This window comes from Bos indicus, chromosome 15 (assembly GCF_029378745.1).
Source record: "Bos indicus isolate NIAB-ARS_2022 breed Sahiwal x Tharparkar chromosome 15, NIAB-ARS_B.indTharparkar_mat_pri_1.0, whole genome shotgun sequence".
Taxonomy (NCBI): Eukaryota; Metazoa; Chordata; class Mammalia; order Artiodactyla; family Bovidae; genus Bos; species Bos indicus.
In genome coordinates this window covers 83,537,468-83,551,857 of record NC_091774.1, presented here as the reverse complement: position 1 = coordinate 83,551,857, position 14,390 = coordinate 83,537,468, and the positions used below count along the sequence as shown (strand labels likewise).

General features: G+C 46.1%; 1 protein-coding gene across 1 annotated transcript; it reads left to right on the top strand.

Moving 5' to 3' along the window:
- Positions 1-9,594: 9,594 nt before the first annotated feature.
- On the top strand, positions 9,595-14,301 carry MRPL16 (mitochondrial ribosomal protein L16). Its single transcript, XM_019975287.2, has 5 exons — positions 9,595-9,764; positions 9,885-10,170; positions 10,495-10,560; positions 12,309-12,457; positions 13,638-14,301. Exons 2-5 carry the CDS (start codon positions 10,116-10,118, stop codon positions 14,121-14,123), a joined length of 756 nt encoding a protein of 251 aa, XP_019830846.2. The 5' UTR covers positions 9,595-9,764; positions 9,885-10,115; the 3' UTR covers positions 14,124-14,301.
- The last annotated feature ends 89 nt before the right edge of the window (positions 14,302-14,390 follow it).

The window sequence follows — 14,390 nt, the reverse complement described above, 5'->3', positions numbered from 1 at the left end:
TTCATGACCATGATGGTGAGACAGCATTTAAATGTAGGGTGAGGGAAAAGGGGCCCCTGGCTGATATATTGGAAGGTCATTCTGATCTTTTTTTGATTGTTTAACTGACACAGTCTTTTATTCTATAAGGGAAATCTTAAAAAAAATTTTTTATATCTTATACCAAGTACTCCTTTTCAAATCACCTATTATAAACACTGCTGCTGCTAAGTTGCTTCAGTCGTGTCCAACTCAGTGCGACCCCATAGATGACAGCCCACCAGGCTTCCCCATCCCTGGGATTCTCCAGGCAAGAACACGGGAGTGGGTTGCCATTTCCTTCTCCAGTGCATGAAAGTGGAAAGTGAAAGTGAAGTTGCTCAGTCATGTCCAACTCTTAGCGACCCCATGGACTGCAGCCCACCAGGCTCCTCCATCCATGGGATTTTCCAGGCAAGAGTACTGGAGTGGGGTGCCAGTGCCTCCTCCGATAAACATACACACACACACACAAATACATTCATCCATACATGTGACAAAAATTATTCCATATGAAGCTCCCAGAAGGTTCAGAACTAGATCAATGATGTTATATCACAACTCTCCCCTTCCATTTCCAATATTTATTCTGGGTAAATCACATTTCATATATATTTGATATAATTTATATTTATGCATAATTATATTTAATATTAATATAAATTTAGCATATAATATGTTTCACATATTAAAGGTAGATATATATCTGTAACCGTGCTCCATAAATAATACATATAATATTTTGGATGTAAAATATAGGTATATATCGATAACCTCACCCTATTCTACATATATATATGTGTGTATGTATACACACACACACGCACACATGAAAAGTGAAAGTGAAGTCGCTCAGTCGTGTCTGACTCTTTGCAACCCCGTGGGCTATACAGTCCATGGAATTCTCCAGGCCAGGACACTGGAGTAGTTACAGATCTTTGGGAGGAAAATTTAAGGCAATGAAACTCTAAACTCTGTTTGTTGGAGTCAATATTGGTCAAACTTTCTAGAGAAGAATATGAAAATGTGTATCAGAAGACCTAAGATATACTCAACTTTGACTCCAAAAATGCCCAATTCTGAAATTTATAGGAAGGGGAAAAGCATAAGAGAACACAGATATATAAGAATCAAAACGTCAGCTGGGTGTGACTCAGGGAACTCAAACCCAATTCTGTAACAACCTAGGGGGTGGAATGAGGAGAGAGGTGGGACGTTCAAGAGGAAGGGGACAGGTACATATCTATGGCTGATTCATCTTGATGTTTGGCAGAAACCAACACAATTCTGGAAAGCAATTATCCTTCAATTTAAAAATAAACTTTTAGAAAAGGCAGCTGGGACACAGAGAATAAGCCTTAGATGTGCACCCTCAATAGACTTCCTAAGGCTGAACCCAGACGTGGACAGACTTAACTGCCGCATCACAGGCCACCCCTCCTGGCATCTCAGAGCAAGCACCTGCCCTCTGGGAACAGTCTGGCCCCCAGGAGAGAAACGTGGCCCACAGGCCCAGGTCCCCACCCCCTCACAGCTGTAAGGTAAGTCACAGGATCCCAGACGACGGCCAGGACCGTCACCGTCATGGAAGAAGCCTTCAGGGAGTGGCGAAAAAATGCACTTGCCAGGTGGCGCTGGTGGTAAAGGACCCGGAAAATCCCCTGGAGTAGGAAATGGCAACCTTCTCCAGTATTCTTGCCTGGAGAACCGCATGACAGAGGAGCCTGTTGGGCTACAGTCCATGGGGTTGCGGAGAGTCAGACAACTGACAGGACCTAACGCGCACGCACGTTTCTTCTACACTTAATTTGCTGAGAGTTTTTACGAGTTCGATCCTTATGTCGGGAAGATCCCCTGGAGTAGGAAACGGCAACCCACCCCAGTGTTCTTGCTTAGAAAATTCCATGGACAGAGAAGCCTGGCAGACGATGGGGTCTCAGAGTCGGATACGACTGAGTGCGCTAACACACACGACATATCATAGCATTTGTAGCGTGGGGAAGTGGAAGCCCTCTGTGTGTCCAACAGTAGAGCAAAATAGGCAAACCCTGTGGATCTATATGATGGGATTCTAAAAGTCACTAAAGCTCACGGTGAAGGTAATGCTTGATAACATGAAAAGACATCCACGCACAGCCAAGGGAAGAAATTAGACTACACAACACCCCAATATCATCCATCCCAGGGTGTGACAGTGGTTACCTCCGCATGATAGAATGATTAGTGATCAATTTTTGTCTATTTGTTTCTGTTTTCTAAGTTTTCTGCATTCAACACATAATAGTTGAGCAGTGAAAAATGGGGGAAAATTGTAAACAAAGATGACTTTGGCACTTCCCTGGTGGTTCAGCGGTTAAGACTGCATACCGCCAATGCAGGGACCACAGGCTCAGTCCCTGGTCGAAGAACTGTTAGTAAGATACCACATGTTGCATGGCACAGCCAAAAATAAAAGTCAGACCAAGACGACTTTTTCTCAACAATTGCACACACACACAAAGGAAAGTGTGTATGTGTGTGTGTGTGTGTGTGTGTGTGTGTGTGAGTCCCGCACCCAACATTTGCTCTAATGATTGACATTAAAGGAAAAAGAGGGGCATGGAAGGCAAAAAGCAGGGGTCCTAGGCTGGTTTCATGTACGAAAATCTCATTTTAACTACCTGCCTAGTAACTGAGTGGGCTTCCTAGGTGGCACTATCGGTAAAGTGCCCGCCTGCCAATGCAGGACACATAAAAGATGTGGGTTCGATCCCTGGGTTGGGAAGACCCCCTGCAAGAGGGCATGGCGACCCACTCCAATATTCTTGCCTGGAGAATCCCATGGACAGAGGAGCTTGGTCGGCTACAGTCCATATATCACAAAGAGTTGACGTGACTGATGCTTCTCAGCACACTAGTGATTAACTGTGTTCATCTGTATTGGCAGGGGTAGGGGACAGGGGAGTGAGGTTGACGATGGGTCTGCTATGAGGAATCACAATTCCACTTTGAGAAAGTACCTTAATTAAATGCAATCTGTATGGGTTTATTTTTGCATAACCGCTAATGCTCCAGACTGCATTCCGGTGTTTCAGTGACTATATTAAGTGCTTTTGTGACCTCTAGTGGTCATGGCTGGTAAAGGCTGAGCTTGCTTCCCACAGGAAGTGGTCAGTTCAGTTCAGTTGCTCAGTCATGTCCAGCTCTTTGCGATTCCATGGACTGCAGCACGCTAGGTTTCCCTGTCCATCACCAACTCCCAGAGTTTACTCAAACTTATGTCCATCAAGTTGGTGATGCCATCCAACCATCTCATTCTCTGTCGTCCCCTTCTCCTCCTGCCTTCAATCTTTCCCAGCATCAGGGTCTTTTCAAATGAGTGAGCTCTTCGCATCAGGTGGCCAAAATATTGGAGCTTGAGCTTCAGCATCAGTCCTTCCAATGAATATTCAGAGTTGATTTATTTTAGGGTTAACTGGTTTAATCTCCTTGCTGTCCAAGGGACTCTCAAGGGTCTTCTCCAACACCACAGTTCAAAAGTAGTCAGGAAGGGGTCAGTTGTGCCTAACTACTTTTGTGAAGATGCAAGGGAAAGAAGAAGGAAGATTAGAGCCAAATACTATCCCCCATTTAAAAATAATATGGAATCAACAAAGTGGAAATAAGGGAATATACCTCAATATGATGAAGGCTATATATGACAGTCCTACAGCCAACATCTTACTCAACCATGAAAAGCTAAAAGCATTTCCTCCAAGCTCAGAAAGACAAGGATGCCCATTCTTGTCCCTTTCATTCAACGTAGTATTGGAATCTCTAGCCAGAGCAACATTGTAAACCAATTACCCTCCAATTAAAAATAAATAAACTCTTTTTAAAAAGAAAAATAAATGAAATAAAAAACCTACCCTCTCATATTTTCGAAGGACCTAACAATATACCTGGAGGAATAAAACAAATGTGAAATAAAAAAAGAAAAGAAAAGAACAGTTTTAAATTTTATCTTGAAGACCAAGCATGCAAAATGTGCCATATTTTTTTGCAGAGTAAAATGCAAAAGTGAAGAACTTGACCAGGTGTATGTAAAAATGTGTAATAAAGTAACAATAATTAAAACTGTGGCACTGGTTTCAGAACAGAGAGACTATGGGAGTGGAGTGAAATATCTGAAGGAGCTCAAAAAAATTAAAATGTGGGAATTTAGTACATTATAAAGTCACATATCAAATGAGGATTTTTCAACTTGGAAAAGAATTATGTTAGAGCCTTACCTCTGTCCCTTATAATCATATGATCAGTCTCAAAAACTCTTAAAATTACTGGTAGATTTTACTGCTTAAAAAATTATAATCATCATGCCTCAAAAAAATTAAAGGACGTACTGAAAGATGAAAAAAATCAAAACTCATACACCTGAACAGGAGTTAATATACACGACAAGCAGCTTTGAATCTGGGAGGAAAAAAATGCACAGTGTGATTGAAACTCAAAACACACAAGAAGCGAATCACACATACAGAAAAACAGACAAAAAGATATGAAACCAAGAAGATGAGAAAAGTTCATCATCTCTAGTAATTTTTTTAAATTGCAAACTAGGGACTTCCCTGGTGGTTGAGTGTTTAAGACTCTGCGCTCCCAAGGCAGGGGGCCCAGGTTCAATCCCTGGTCAGGGAACCCCCGAACGCAGCCGGGTGCAGCCAAAAATAATATGCAAAGTGTGTAACCAGGATGCAAGCAAGGCCACTACGCAGAGCTCAGAGAACGCTATGGGAAATCAGCTACAGCGTAGCCTGCTACTGCTGATCCAGACTCAGTCTGGAAGGCCGTTTTGTTGCATTTTCTCCTCACTCCTTGATTAAAAAAAAAAAGTTGTGTTGTCACTTCCAGTCCCAGAAAACATATTGACTTCAGTAACTAAAATGTCCAAAACTGTGTAATAATTGAAACTTGGAATTGCATTTAAAAGTAAGGCTGCTCCCCTCTTCCAGTTTCAGCCAGAGAGAGAGCGGTGAAAACAGAAATGGAGGCAAGGGGAGGGGTCTTTAGTTCTCATTTCTGCACATTTACCAACACTGAAGACCTTTCCTGCCCCTGACCCCTCACCTCTGACCCCTTTGGGATGGCTTACAGTCATGGCACCTGCTAGGAGTTGACCTGTACCCTCCTCTCCCCCTAGTAAAGGTAAGCTGGAGTCCTAACCAGCAATACCTAAAAATGCCTTATTTGGAGCGAGGGTCTTCACAGAGGAAATCAAGTTAAAGTGAGGTAACCAAGGTTATGCCCCAATCCAATAAGATTAGAGTCCTTATAAAAGGTGGGGGTTTGGACACGTGACAGAGCAACGTAGAGGGAAAACGGTATGAGGAGACACAGGGAGAAGACGGCCATCTACCAGCCAGCAGAGATGCTTAGAGCAGACCCTTCCCCACAGCTCGGGAGAAACCCATGCGCTGACACCTTGACTTCACACTTGGGCCCCAGAACAGCCGGGCAGTAACCTTCTGTTGTTTCTGCCACCATCTGGGATACTCTGTTACGGCATCCCAGGGTCTGAGACAGTTGTTTCAAGATTTTTTTTTTTTAATGTGGATCATTTTCAAAGTCTTTACTGAATTTGTTACAATATTACTTCCATTTTGTGTTTGGTTTTTTGGCCCAGGTCACATGTGGGATCTTCGCCCCCCGACCAGGGATCAAACCCACACCCCTGGTGTTGGAAGGCAAAGTCTTAACCACTGGGCCACCAGGGAAGTCACCCAGGGTACACTTTAAAGTATGGCAAAAGCAATACAATATTGTAAAGTTAAAAAATAAAATTAAATTTAAAAAATAAACAAATAAATAAAGTATACTCTTTCTCCTCGGGGAGTTTCATGGGGTTTTCAGAGGGCACACTCCTCACTACAGAGGACATCGCAGGTGCCTTGATGCGGGCACATCCATCTCTGCTGAACAGTTGACTGTTGCCTGTAACTCTTCTTGCTGGCCCTGGCCATCCATCGGTACAACTCCTCTGGCTTCTTTCTCGTTGCCTCTCCAAGGGGTCCTGCTGGCCGGGACACAAGAAAACTGTGCCCTGCACGGGGGCCCCCTTCCGGTCACCCGCATAGTCACACCTTTGACTTGACATCAGTGCAAACGCGGCTACTTCCTTCTACTCTGAAGCCGCAGGCTGCTTTGGTCAGCCTCCAAACACAAACTTCCCCAGTCTTGTGTCAACGAGATGATCTTGAACTGCCTCTCACTGAGCCTCACGGAGCACTTCATCCCTGACCAGCCCGGAGGGAAGTGAAACTCACAGAATATCAACTCTGTCCAAAGAAACCCTTATTGTCATCAGCAGTTTCCCCTGTCTTTTTTTATTTTTCCAGTGCTTCTTACAGACTGGGGCTTCCCTGGTGGCTCAAATGGTACAGACCCTCCCTGCCTGCAATGCGAGAGACCAGGGTTTGATCCCTGGGTTGGGGAGATCCCCTGGAGAAGAAAAGGGCAACCCATTCCAGTGTTCTTGCCTGAAGAATCCCATGGACAGAGGAGCCTGGCGGACTACAGTCCATGGGGTCCCAAAGAGCTGGACATGACTGAGTAACGAACTACACACTAGAGGAGAGTGAGTAGCTAAGAATAGCAAAGCCAATCCCTATCAGCTCCTTTATATTACTAATCCAGATTAGGAAGCTCAACTCCTCCATCTGAATTACAGGAATTATCACATACCTTGGGGCCTCAGGCCAAACTGAGTCAGAAGCAATTCTGTGTTAAAGTCCTGTTATAAAGATAACACTGGGTGTGGTTTTCCACCTGTCACATTGGCAAAGCTCTAAAAGAACTTTCACAGCCTTTCTCAGAAAGGGTGTGTGTGACAATCATGCCCATACATTGTTGGTGAAGGCTAGTTTATGCAATTTTATGAGGCAAGGCGATTTTAAATAAATATCCCTTTGATCCAGTGATTTTTCTTCGGAATTTGCCCAATAGAAATACCAAAACAGTACCAAAATGGTATGAATAAGGATGTTTCTTATAGCATGGTCTATAATAACAGACTTGTAAATAACTTGACTAAGCCGCAGTAGGGATTCATTTACTATGTTGAAACCATTCATAGACATACCATGGATCTCGTCTGTAAATTCCAAGACAAAAGCAAGAACAGTAGTTGTCATGGTTCCCTCTTGGTCAAACAATTAGAAGTTGATCCATTCTTCGTGCCTGTTGACTCACTCCATGAGAAATGCTGGAAATAACTCCTTTGTAAAACTCTAATAACCCCCCAGGAGTCTGACTGACTCTAATTTAGCTGGAGAGCTCTGGGACATGTGGAGACACTCTCGTGCCTCTCAGGGCAGTAAGGGAGATACTCAGCAGATACACGTGCAATGAAGGGAGACTTCTCTGAGCCTTGTTTCCACCATCATCTACAGAAAAAAGGGACTCCAATACGATAACCTGTGTGTGTGTGTGAGAGCGCTTGGTAGACAGCAGATCTCTCCGGTATGTTCATTATTAATACTGTGTTAGAGCACAGCATGTCTTTAATCTACCTACTTGTTTTTGGCTGTGCTGGGTCTTCCTTGCCGCACACGGGCTTTCTCTGCTAGTGGGGAGCAGGGGCTGCTCCTGGTCGTGTGCGCAGGCTTCTCACTGCCGTGGTCCTCTCGTTGCAGAGCATGGGCTCTAGAAGTTCGGGCTGTAGCAGCTGGGGTGTGACGGCGCAGCTGCAGCTCTCGGGCTCTAGAGCACAGACTCAATAGTTGTGGCGAACGGGCCCAGCTGCTCCGAGGCGTGTGGGATTCTCCCAGGCCAGGGATCAAACCTGTGTCCCCTGCATCGGCAGGCAGATTTTTAACTACTGGATCACCAGGGAAGTCGCCAGTGCATTGTTTTTGTTGTGGAAAAAACTAGGGTACCACTGCCCTTGTGGAAATGCTCTACACCGTATGGAAACTAAATGGGTTTATTAAAAAAAAAAAAGCTGATATTAACTAGCCCCTCGAGAAGGTTCTGTGGGCTTCCTGAAGTGGAGACTGCATGGTTGTTTATTGCATTATGATATTCTGATTAGAGTCTGATAAGCAAAAATCCAGTATTTTTATTAAAATGAGAGCATGCACATGTGTGTGCACACGTGTGTGTGTGCATGTTCCGTGCGCCATGAGTGTTGTGTTCAGTCAACACCTGGACCTGGGACTGGGCTGCAGATTTGTCATCTTCATCTCTGGAGTTTAAGAAATTAAAAACTGAGGTGTTAGATAATTTTTATACAGATCGGAAAATTATAAATCTCAGTGCGTACTGGCCTGGAGAATCCAGAAACAATGCCTTGTGCCTGTACTCTACTCTTTAAAATTTCGAAGTGCTCGCAGAGCACAGATCCCCAAACTTGATTAGGTGTTAGAATCACTGGGAGGGCCAGTTCATGACAGGAATTCCTGAACCTCATCTTTAGAGTTTCTTTATAAGTAGGAACCAGATATTTACATGTTTAACGAAGGCCTGAGGAAAGTCTGAAAACCAACTTTTGGGAGATGCTAGCAAACATTCCAACAAAACTAAGTCTGTCAAGATTCCCTATTTTGCACCGTACTGTACAGTAAATCATTTAATCCCTGAACCTCATTTTCCTACAAACAACTAGCCCTGAACTATCAGAAGAGAAGTGTAAATAAACAGCTGTGAAAAATTTGAGGGGAAAAATAATTTTCTGTGATCCAGGAAGACCTCAGGTCCATGATTCCATTTTTCACACCCTTTATTTATTCTTCTCATATCTCCATGTTAGCTGTTTATATTCCCATCATATCCTCTGTACATAAATTCATAAAGATAGGATCACTGGATTTTCATATTTGTAGCCTCCATTGTACTTAACTCTTACAAAGAAAAAATAGATATTATAGTTACTACTTAAATGCAGAAATATGGGTTAATGTTTAGTTCTTTTAAAATAAGTAATGAGGTAGACGTTTCAGGGCACCAAAAGACTTAAGAGTCCAATCAACGAGTGCGTGCACTGCAGGTTTATTCTCCACCCAAAACAAAATTATACAGCATTCAGCTTGAGACTTTTAAATGCCTGAGCACGTGGGAATCGCCTGCTTTTTGTGGAGAGGCAAGGAGAGCACAGAAGAGCTGCCCAAAATCTGACCCAGGCCGGGCAGCTGGGGGTGGGGGGCAGTTTAACCCTTTCAGAGCTGTTCTTGGGACAGAAATGAGTGGCTGCAATAAAACCCACTAACTCATCTGATACAGATTCAGCGTGCAGTCAAGAAGTATATAAAACTGTGGGAAGGGAGGGTTCTCCCAACAGCTCTGCGAGATTACAGGTTTTACTGTTGCCATTTACGAAATTAATCTTTGGAGAAAGACCACGCGCGGATTTAGCAGGACTTAAGTACAGTAGACTTGGAAGGAAAGTTATGACCAACCTAGATAGCATATTGGGAGAAGGCAATGGCACCCCGCTCCAGTACTGTTGCCTGGAAAATCCCATGGATGGAGGAGCCTGGTAGGCTGCAGTCCACGGGGTCGCGAAGAGTCAGACACGACTGAGTGAGTTCACTTTCACTTTCCACTTTCATGCATTGGAGAAGGAAATGGCAACCCACTCCACTGTTCTTGCCTGGAGAATCCCAGGGACAGGGGAGCCTGGTGGGCTGCCGTCTATGGGATCGCGCAGAGTCGGACACGACCGACGCGACTTAGCAGCAGCAGCAGCAGCAAAGCCAGGAAGAGGCGCATTCAGTTTCCCGAGAAACGTTAAGGTAATCATGCCTCCGTCGCTTTTTCCCACTGTCCCGGGAGGGAGGAGGGACGAGAGGCGGTGGGTTGCAGTGAACCGCACGGCATCACCTCGCCACGCGCGCCCGGCCCTCTCTACGCAGTCCGCGGAGACAGCGTCCGTCCCCGCCGGACCCATATCGGGACGGACTGCCAGCCCCCGCGGGCGCCAGGCCGGAATCCAGGTGCCGAGCCTCCGGTTTCCTCCACTTCCACCCGGGACTCTCTGCGGCCTGGACCGGCGCGAATGCAACTTCCGGCCCGACGGCGTGCCGGCTGGAGCAGCTTGGGACTAGGCTCCCGGGCGTCGCCTCTGGCGGCCCCGCGCGCGGACCATGTGGCGGCTGCTGAGTGGCGCCCGCGCCCCCGTCCTGCGAGCGACCCTGTCAGGTCAGCTGTCCCCTGTCCCCCAGCTTCACCCCCACCCCCCCGTCGTGTGTCTCGCATCGCCTGAGGCCCCCTCGCGGGTGCTGAACCGCAAGCGGGCCTGCCGCGCCCTTCGCCCCTCACGCGGAGAGACTCGTGCAGAAGCGTCTGCGCGACGTGGGGTCGCCCCCGAGTCCCCTGCCGGTCCTTCTCGGGGGCCGAGAGCTTCGGGTCTCCCAGAGTGGAGCCCGCGGCCCACAGGACAGCTCTGTCAGGAGCGTCAAGGCGCAGAGCGCGTCAGGCCCTGGGCCTGTCGCCTTCGGGGTTTAATCTGACCTTTCTTTGTAGATTCGTGGGCAGCGCCGCCCGCCCGTGCCGGCCTGAAGACGCTGCTCCCGGTGCCAACGTTTGAAGGTGAGAGCTTATCTGGCTTCTGGTTTATAAGCCTTTCCTGTGATGGAACCTAGCGGGGGGTGGGTCAAGAGCCGGCGTTTCCTTGTGCTCCCATTCCCATTCATCCATTCAGTAGTCATGTGTTGAAGGCACACTCTATGCCAGGCAGTGTTCTAAATGCTAAAATCGTTAATGGATTATCTCCCCTATGGCCTACCACTGGTGCGAGACCCGCAGCCCCCTTCTCAGCTGCACCTAATCGGCCTCCAGTTTAGACTTCTGATGTTTGCTCCAAATGAGGTCACATATGTGCATGTACCTATTGTGTGAGAAGCATTAATTTATTCATATAAAGTCAAGGTAAGCCACAATTTGATAAATCTTACACTTTTTAAAATATATTGGAAATCTCAAAAATAGATGCCTGGACCTCTGAAGGCCTCATCTTGGACACATAACTGTGAAACTACTGCACCCCTGGAGTGCATACAGCCTTGGAGCAGGGAGAAAATGTTACAAAGTTTCTCTGTTGTGTGCTCAGCCCTGTCTGACTCTTCTGCAACCCCTTGGACTGGAGCCCACCAGGCTCCTCTGACAATGGGATTTTTGCCATTTCCTTCCCCAGGGGATCTTTTGACGCAGGGATCAAACACACATCTCCTGCATTGGCAGGCAGATTCTTAACCACTGAGCTGCCAGGGAAGCCCAAGACACATAGAAATGGCAGGGGGCAGTTTTTGTAGTCCTTAAAGTCTCCTGTTTTATATTTGACTCCATCACAGACCCATGCTTATTTTACTGTGGAAATAACTGTAAATGACTTACAAGTTAATTTTTTTCCATATTGTCAAAGTGGCAGTATGTGTCTTTATCAGACGTACTGTGTGTGGCCTGGGTTTCAGCCCACCTACCTTCACCGGGCAAGCACATGGTAGGATATATACAGCTCTCAGCATGAAATGCCCTTGAATAGAAAGAGCAAAGAGCATTGATCAAAGGAGTACTAGGTTGTAAGTCTCCCAGTAAAAATGTGGCAAGCAGGAGAACTTGGCTACTTTTATGTACAATATAGTATCATACTGTCTGGCTTTGCTGTTTTAACTGGATGGCCCAGATCAAATTATAAAATGTCTCCAGGCCTGAAGTTCCTCTTCTATAAAATGGAGATTAAAAGCACTACCTTCCATTTCTTTATCTGGATTATAGTTATGTGTGTATGTTTGTGTGTTCACTTTGTGATAATTCACATTTTTTATTGGACCCTTTAATATACTGTGTTAAACTTTTAAAAGTTTAAAAAATTTAAGAAGGAAGCCTTAAAAAAAACAGGGCTGTAAAGTTGTTTTGAAGATTAAATGAGATAATGCATGTAAAGAATTCAGCTTAATTCCAGCACACAAAACATTCACATACACAAAAGATGTTACCTCGTGTTATTCTGTGACTGTCTCATATCTCTATACCTTCCCTAACAGTCCCTTTAGGGTAGGCATTTTAAAAAGGCATTTTGGTTGTCAGTTTAAAACTTTGCTATCTTAAAAGGTTCAAAAACATTTCTATCAACAGCTGTCATAGTCAGAAAATTCCAGTGTCAATGAAAGCACCCACAAGGTAAATCTAACACACTTTTGGAATTGTTGTTGAGTGGTAACTTTAAGGCTTTGACCTGGTGGTTATGAATCTTTCTAGGAAAAAAATGAATCCTTCAACATTGACCGAAGTCAAATCCTTTGGTTTGACTTACTCTTGGTTGTCTATGCTCCTTTTAGATGTCTCCATTCCTGAAAAGCCCAAGCTGAGATTTGTCGAAAGGGCACCACTTGTGCCAAAAGTGAGAAGAGAGCCTAAAAACCTGCGTGACATACGAGGTCCTTCCACTGAAGCCACTGAGTTCACAGAAGGCAGTTTTGCCATCTTGGTGAGTTCAGCGTCACACGGCTACAGGACGGAAGCCAGGGACCAAAACAGACTCCTTGGGTTCCTTCTGGTCTCTTCCTCCACAGCTTTCACTAGAACTGCCACCAGCAGCTCTTTAAACTGATGTGCAGCACCCAGTAAGCATTGAGTCATAAATGTTTTTAACATTTATGAGTGAAAATAATGTAAAAGCAGGAGACGGAAGAGGTTACCTCATTTATCCCATAGTCAGACTGTGAGATCTCCTCAAACCTCTGATCAAGATTATCCATGATTTAGTATGTGGGCTGCTAAGTCACTTCAGTCATGTCCGACTCTGTGCAGCCCCATGGATGGCAGCCCACCAGGCCCCGCCGTCCCTGGGATTCTCCAGGCAAGAATACTAGAGTGGGGTGCCATTGCCTTCTCCCAAGTATGTGGGATGTCTAGACATATCCTACTCATCAGGTAGCGTCTGTGAAAACTTGACGTCGTTACCTACATGAATGGCTGTGGACACCGGTTTAGTTCCCACCAGGCAGCCAGAGGTTTTCAAGTCCGCTTCCCAAAGCCTGTCCAGCCAGCGCCTGCCAGCCTTTCAGCACCTCGGTGTGCTCTGAGTTCCTCTCTCTGCCCAGCCACACTGGCTTCTGCTCAGGCTCACTGTGGGCTTCGCATGTGCCATTCCTCTGCCTGGAACGCTCATCTGTTTCCCTTGGCTGGTTCGTTCACTTCTGGCGTTAGCTATAAACGTCACCTCCTCAAAGAGGTCTTCCCTGGCTCTCCATTGAAGTGGGTCCACACTTGTTCTCAGTTATTATCATACCCTAGGCTTTTCCTCCACCGTACTGATTAGAATGTATATTTTTACTTTCTTATGTATCATTGAAGCCACAGTTTCCATAAGAGACATAAGAATAGCACCCAGGCGTGCTGAGTCGCTTCAGTTGTGTCCAATTCTTTGCGATACTTTGGTCTTTAACCTGCCAGGCTCCTCTGTCCATGGAATTCTCAAGGCAAGAATATTGGAGTGGGTTGCCATGGCCTCCCCCAGGGGATCTTCCCAACCCAGGGATCGAACCTGTCTCTCTTATGTCCCCTGTATTGGCAGGAGTGTTCTTTACCACTAATGCCACCTATTAAAACACAAATGAAGGATATCTAAATTTCCATGTGTTTCTAATGCTTCCATTCACTTCTAGGCACTGGGTGGCGGTTACCTCCACTGGGGGCATTTTGAAATGATGCGCCTGACAATCAACCGCTTCATGGACCCCAAGAACATGTTTGCCTTATGGCGAGTACCAGCCCCATTCAAGGCCATCACCCGCAAGGGTATGGGGCAGCGCATGGGGGGCGGCAAGGGTGCCATCGACCACTACGTGACTCCTGTGAAGGCGGGCCGCCTCATAGTTGAGGTGGGCGGGCGCTGCGAATTCCAGGAGGTACAAGGCATCCTTAACCAAGTTGCCCACAAGTTGCCTTTCCCTGCCAAGGCCGTGAGCCGTGAGACTCTAGAGAAGATACAGAAAGACCAAGAGGAGCGAGAACGGAACAACCAGAACCCCTGGACCTTTGAGCGCATAGCCACCGCCAACATGCTGGGGATACGGAAGGTGCTGAGCCCCTACGACCTGACCCACCGGGGGCGGTACTGGGGCAAGTTCTACATGCCTGAGCGCGTGTAGTGAGGCTCAGGAGCAGGAATCCGCGCCTTCGTGCCCCTGAGCCAGTCCTTCGGGCCTTTGGGTACCTCTGATGTCCTAACCGAGGAGCAGCATATGAACAGATGCTCTGAAAAACTACGTCACCTGTCGGATTCTTTTAAGTACATTATATTAAAGTTTGAGCATTAGCTCAAAATGATGTAGCTTCTCATTGGTCACTCAGTCCCTTAAAGGATTAAGAACCAGACCTGACTGACTGGTTCTCAGCGGGAAGAGGAATGTCTTCAA

What these genes read in the sequence shown, in the direction of transcription:
- MRPL16 (XM_019975287.2), top strand. Translation starts at nt 10,116, where the DNA reads ATGTGGCGGCTGCTGAGTGGCGCCCGCGCCCCCGTCCTGCGAGCGACC. An exon ending in CCCGGTGCCAACGTTTGAAG is followed by an intron (nt 10,561 to 12,308) that starts GTGAGAGCTTAT and finishes TGCTCCTTTTAG; the next exon opens with ATGTCTCCATTCCTGAAAAG. An exon ending in AAGGCAGTTTTGCCATCTTG is followed by an intron (nt 12,458 to 13,637) that starts GTGAGTTCAGCG and finishes ATTCACTTCTAG; the next exon opens with GCACTGGGTGGCGGTTACCT.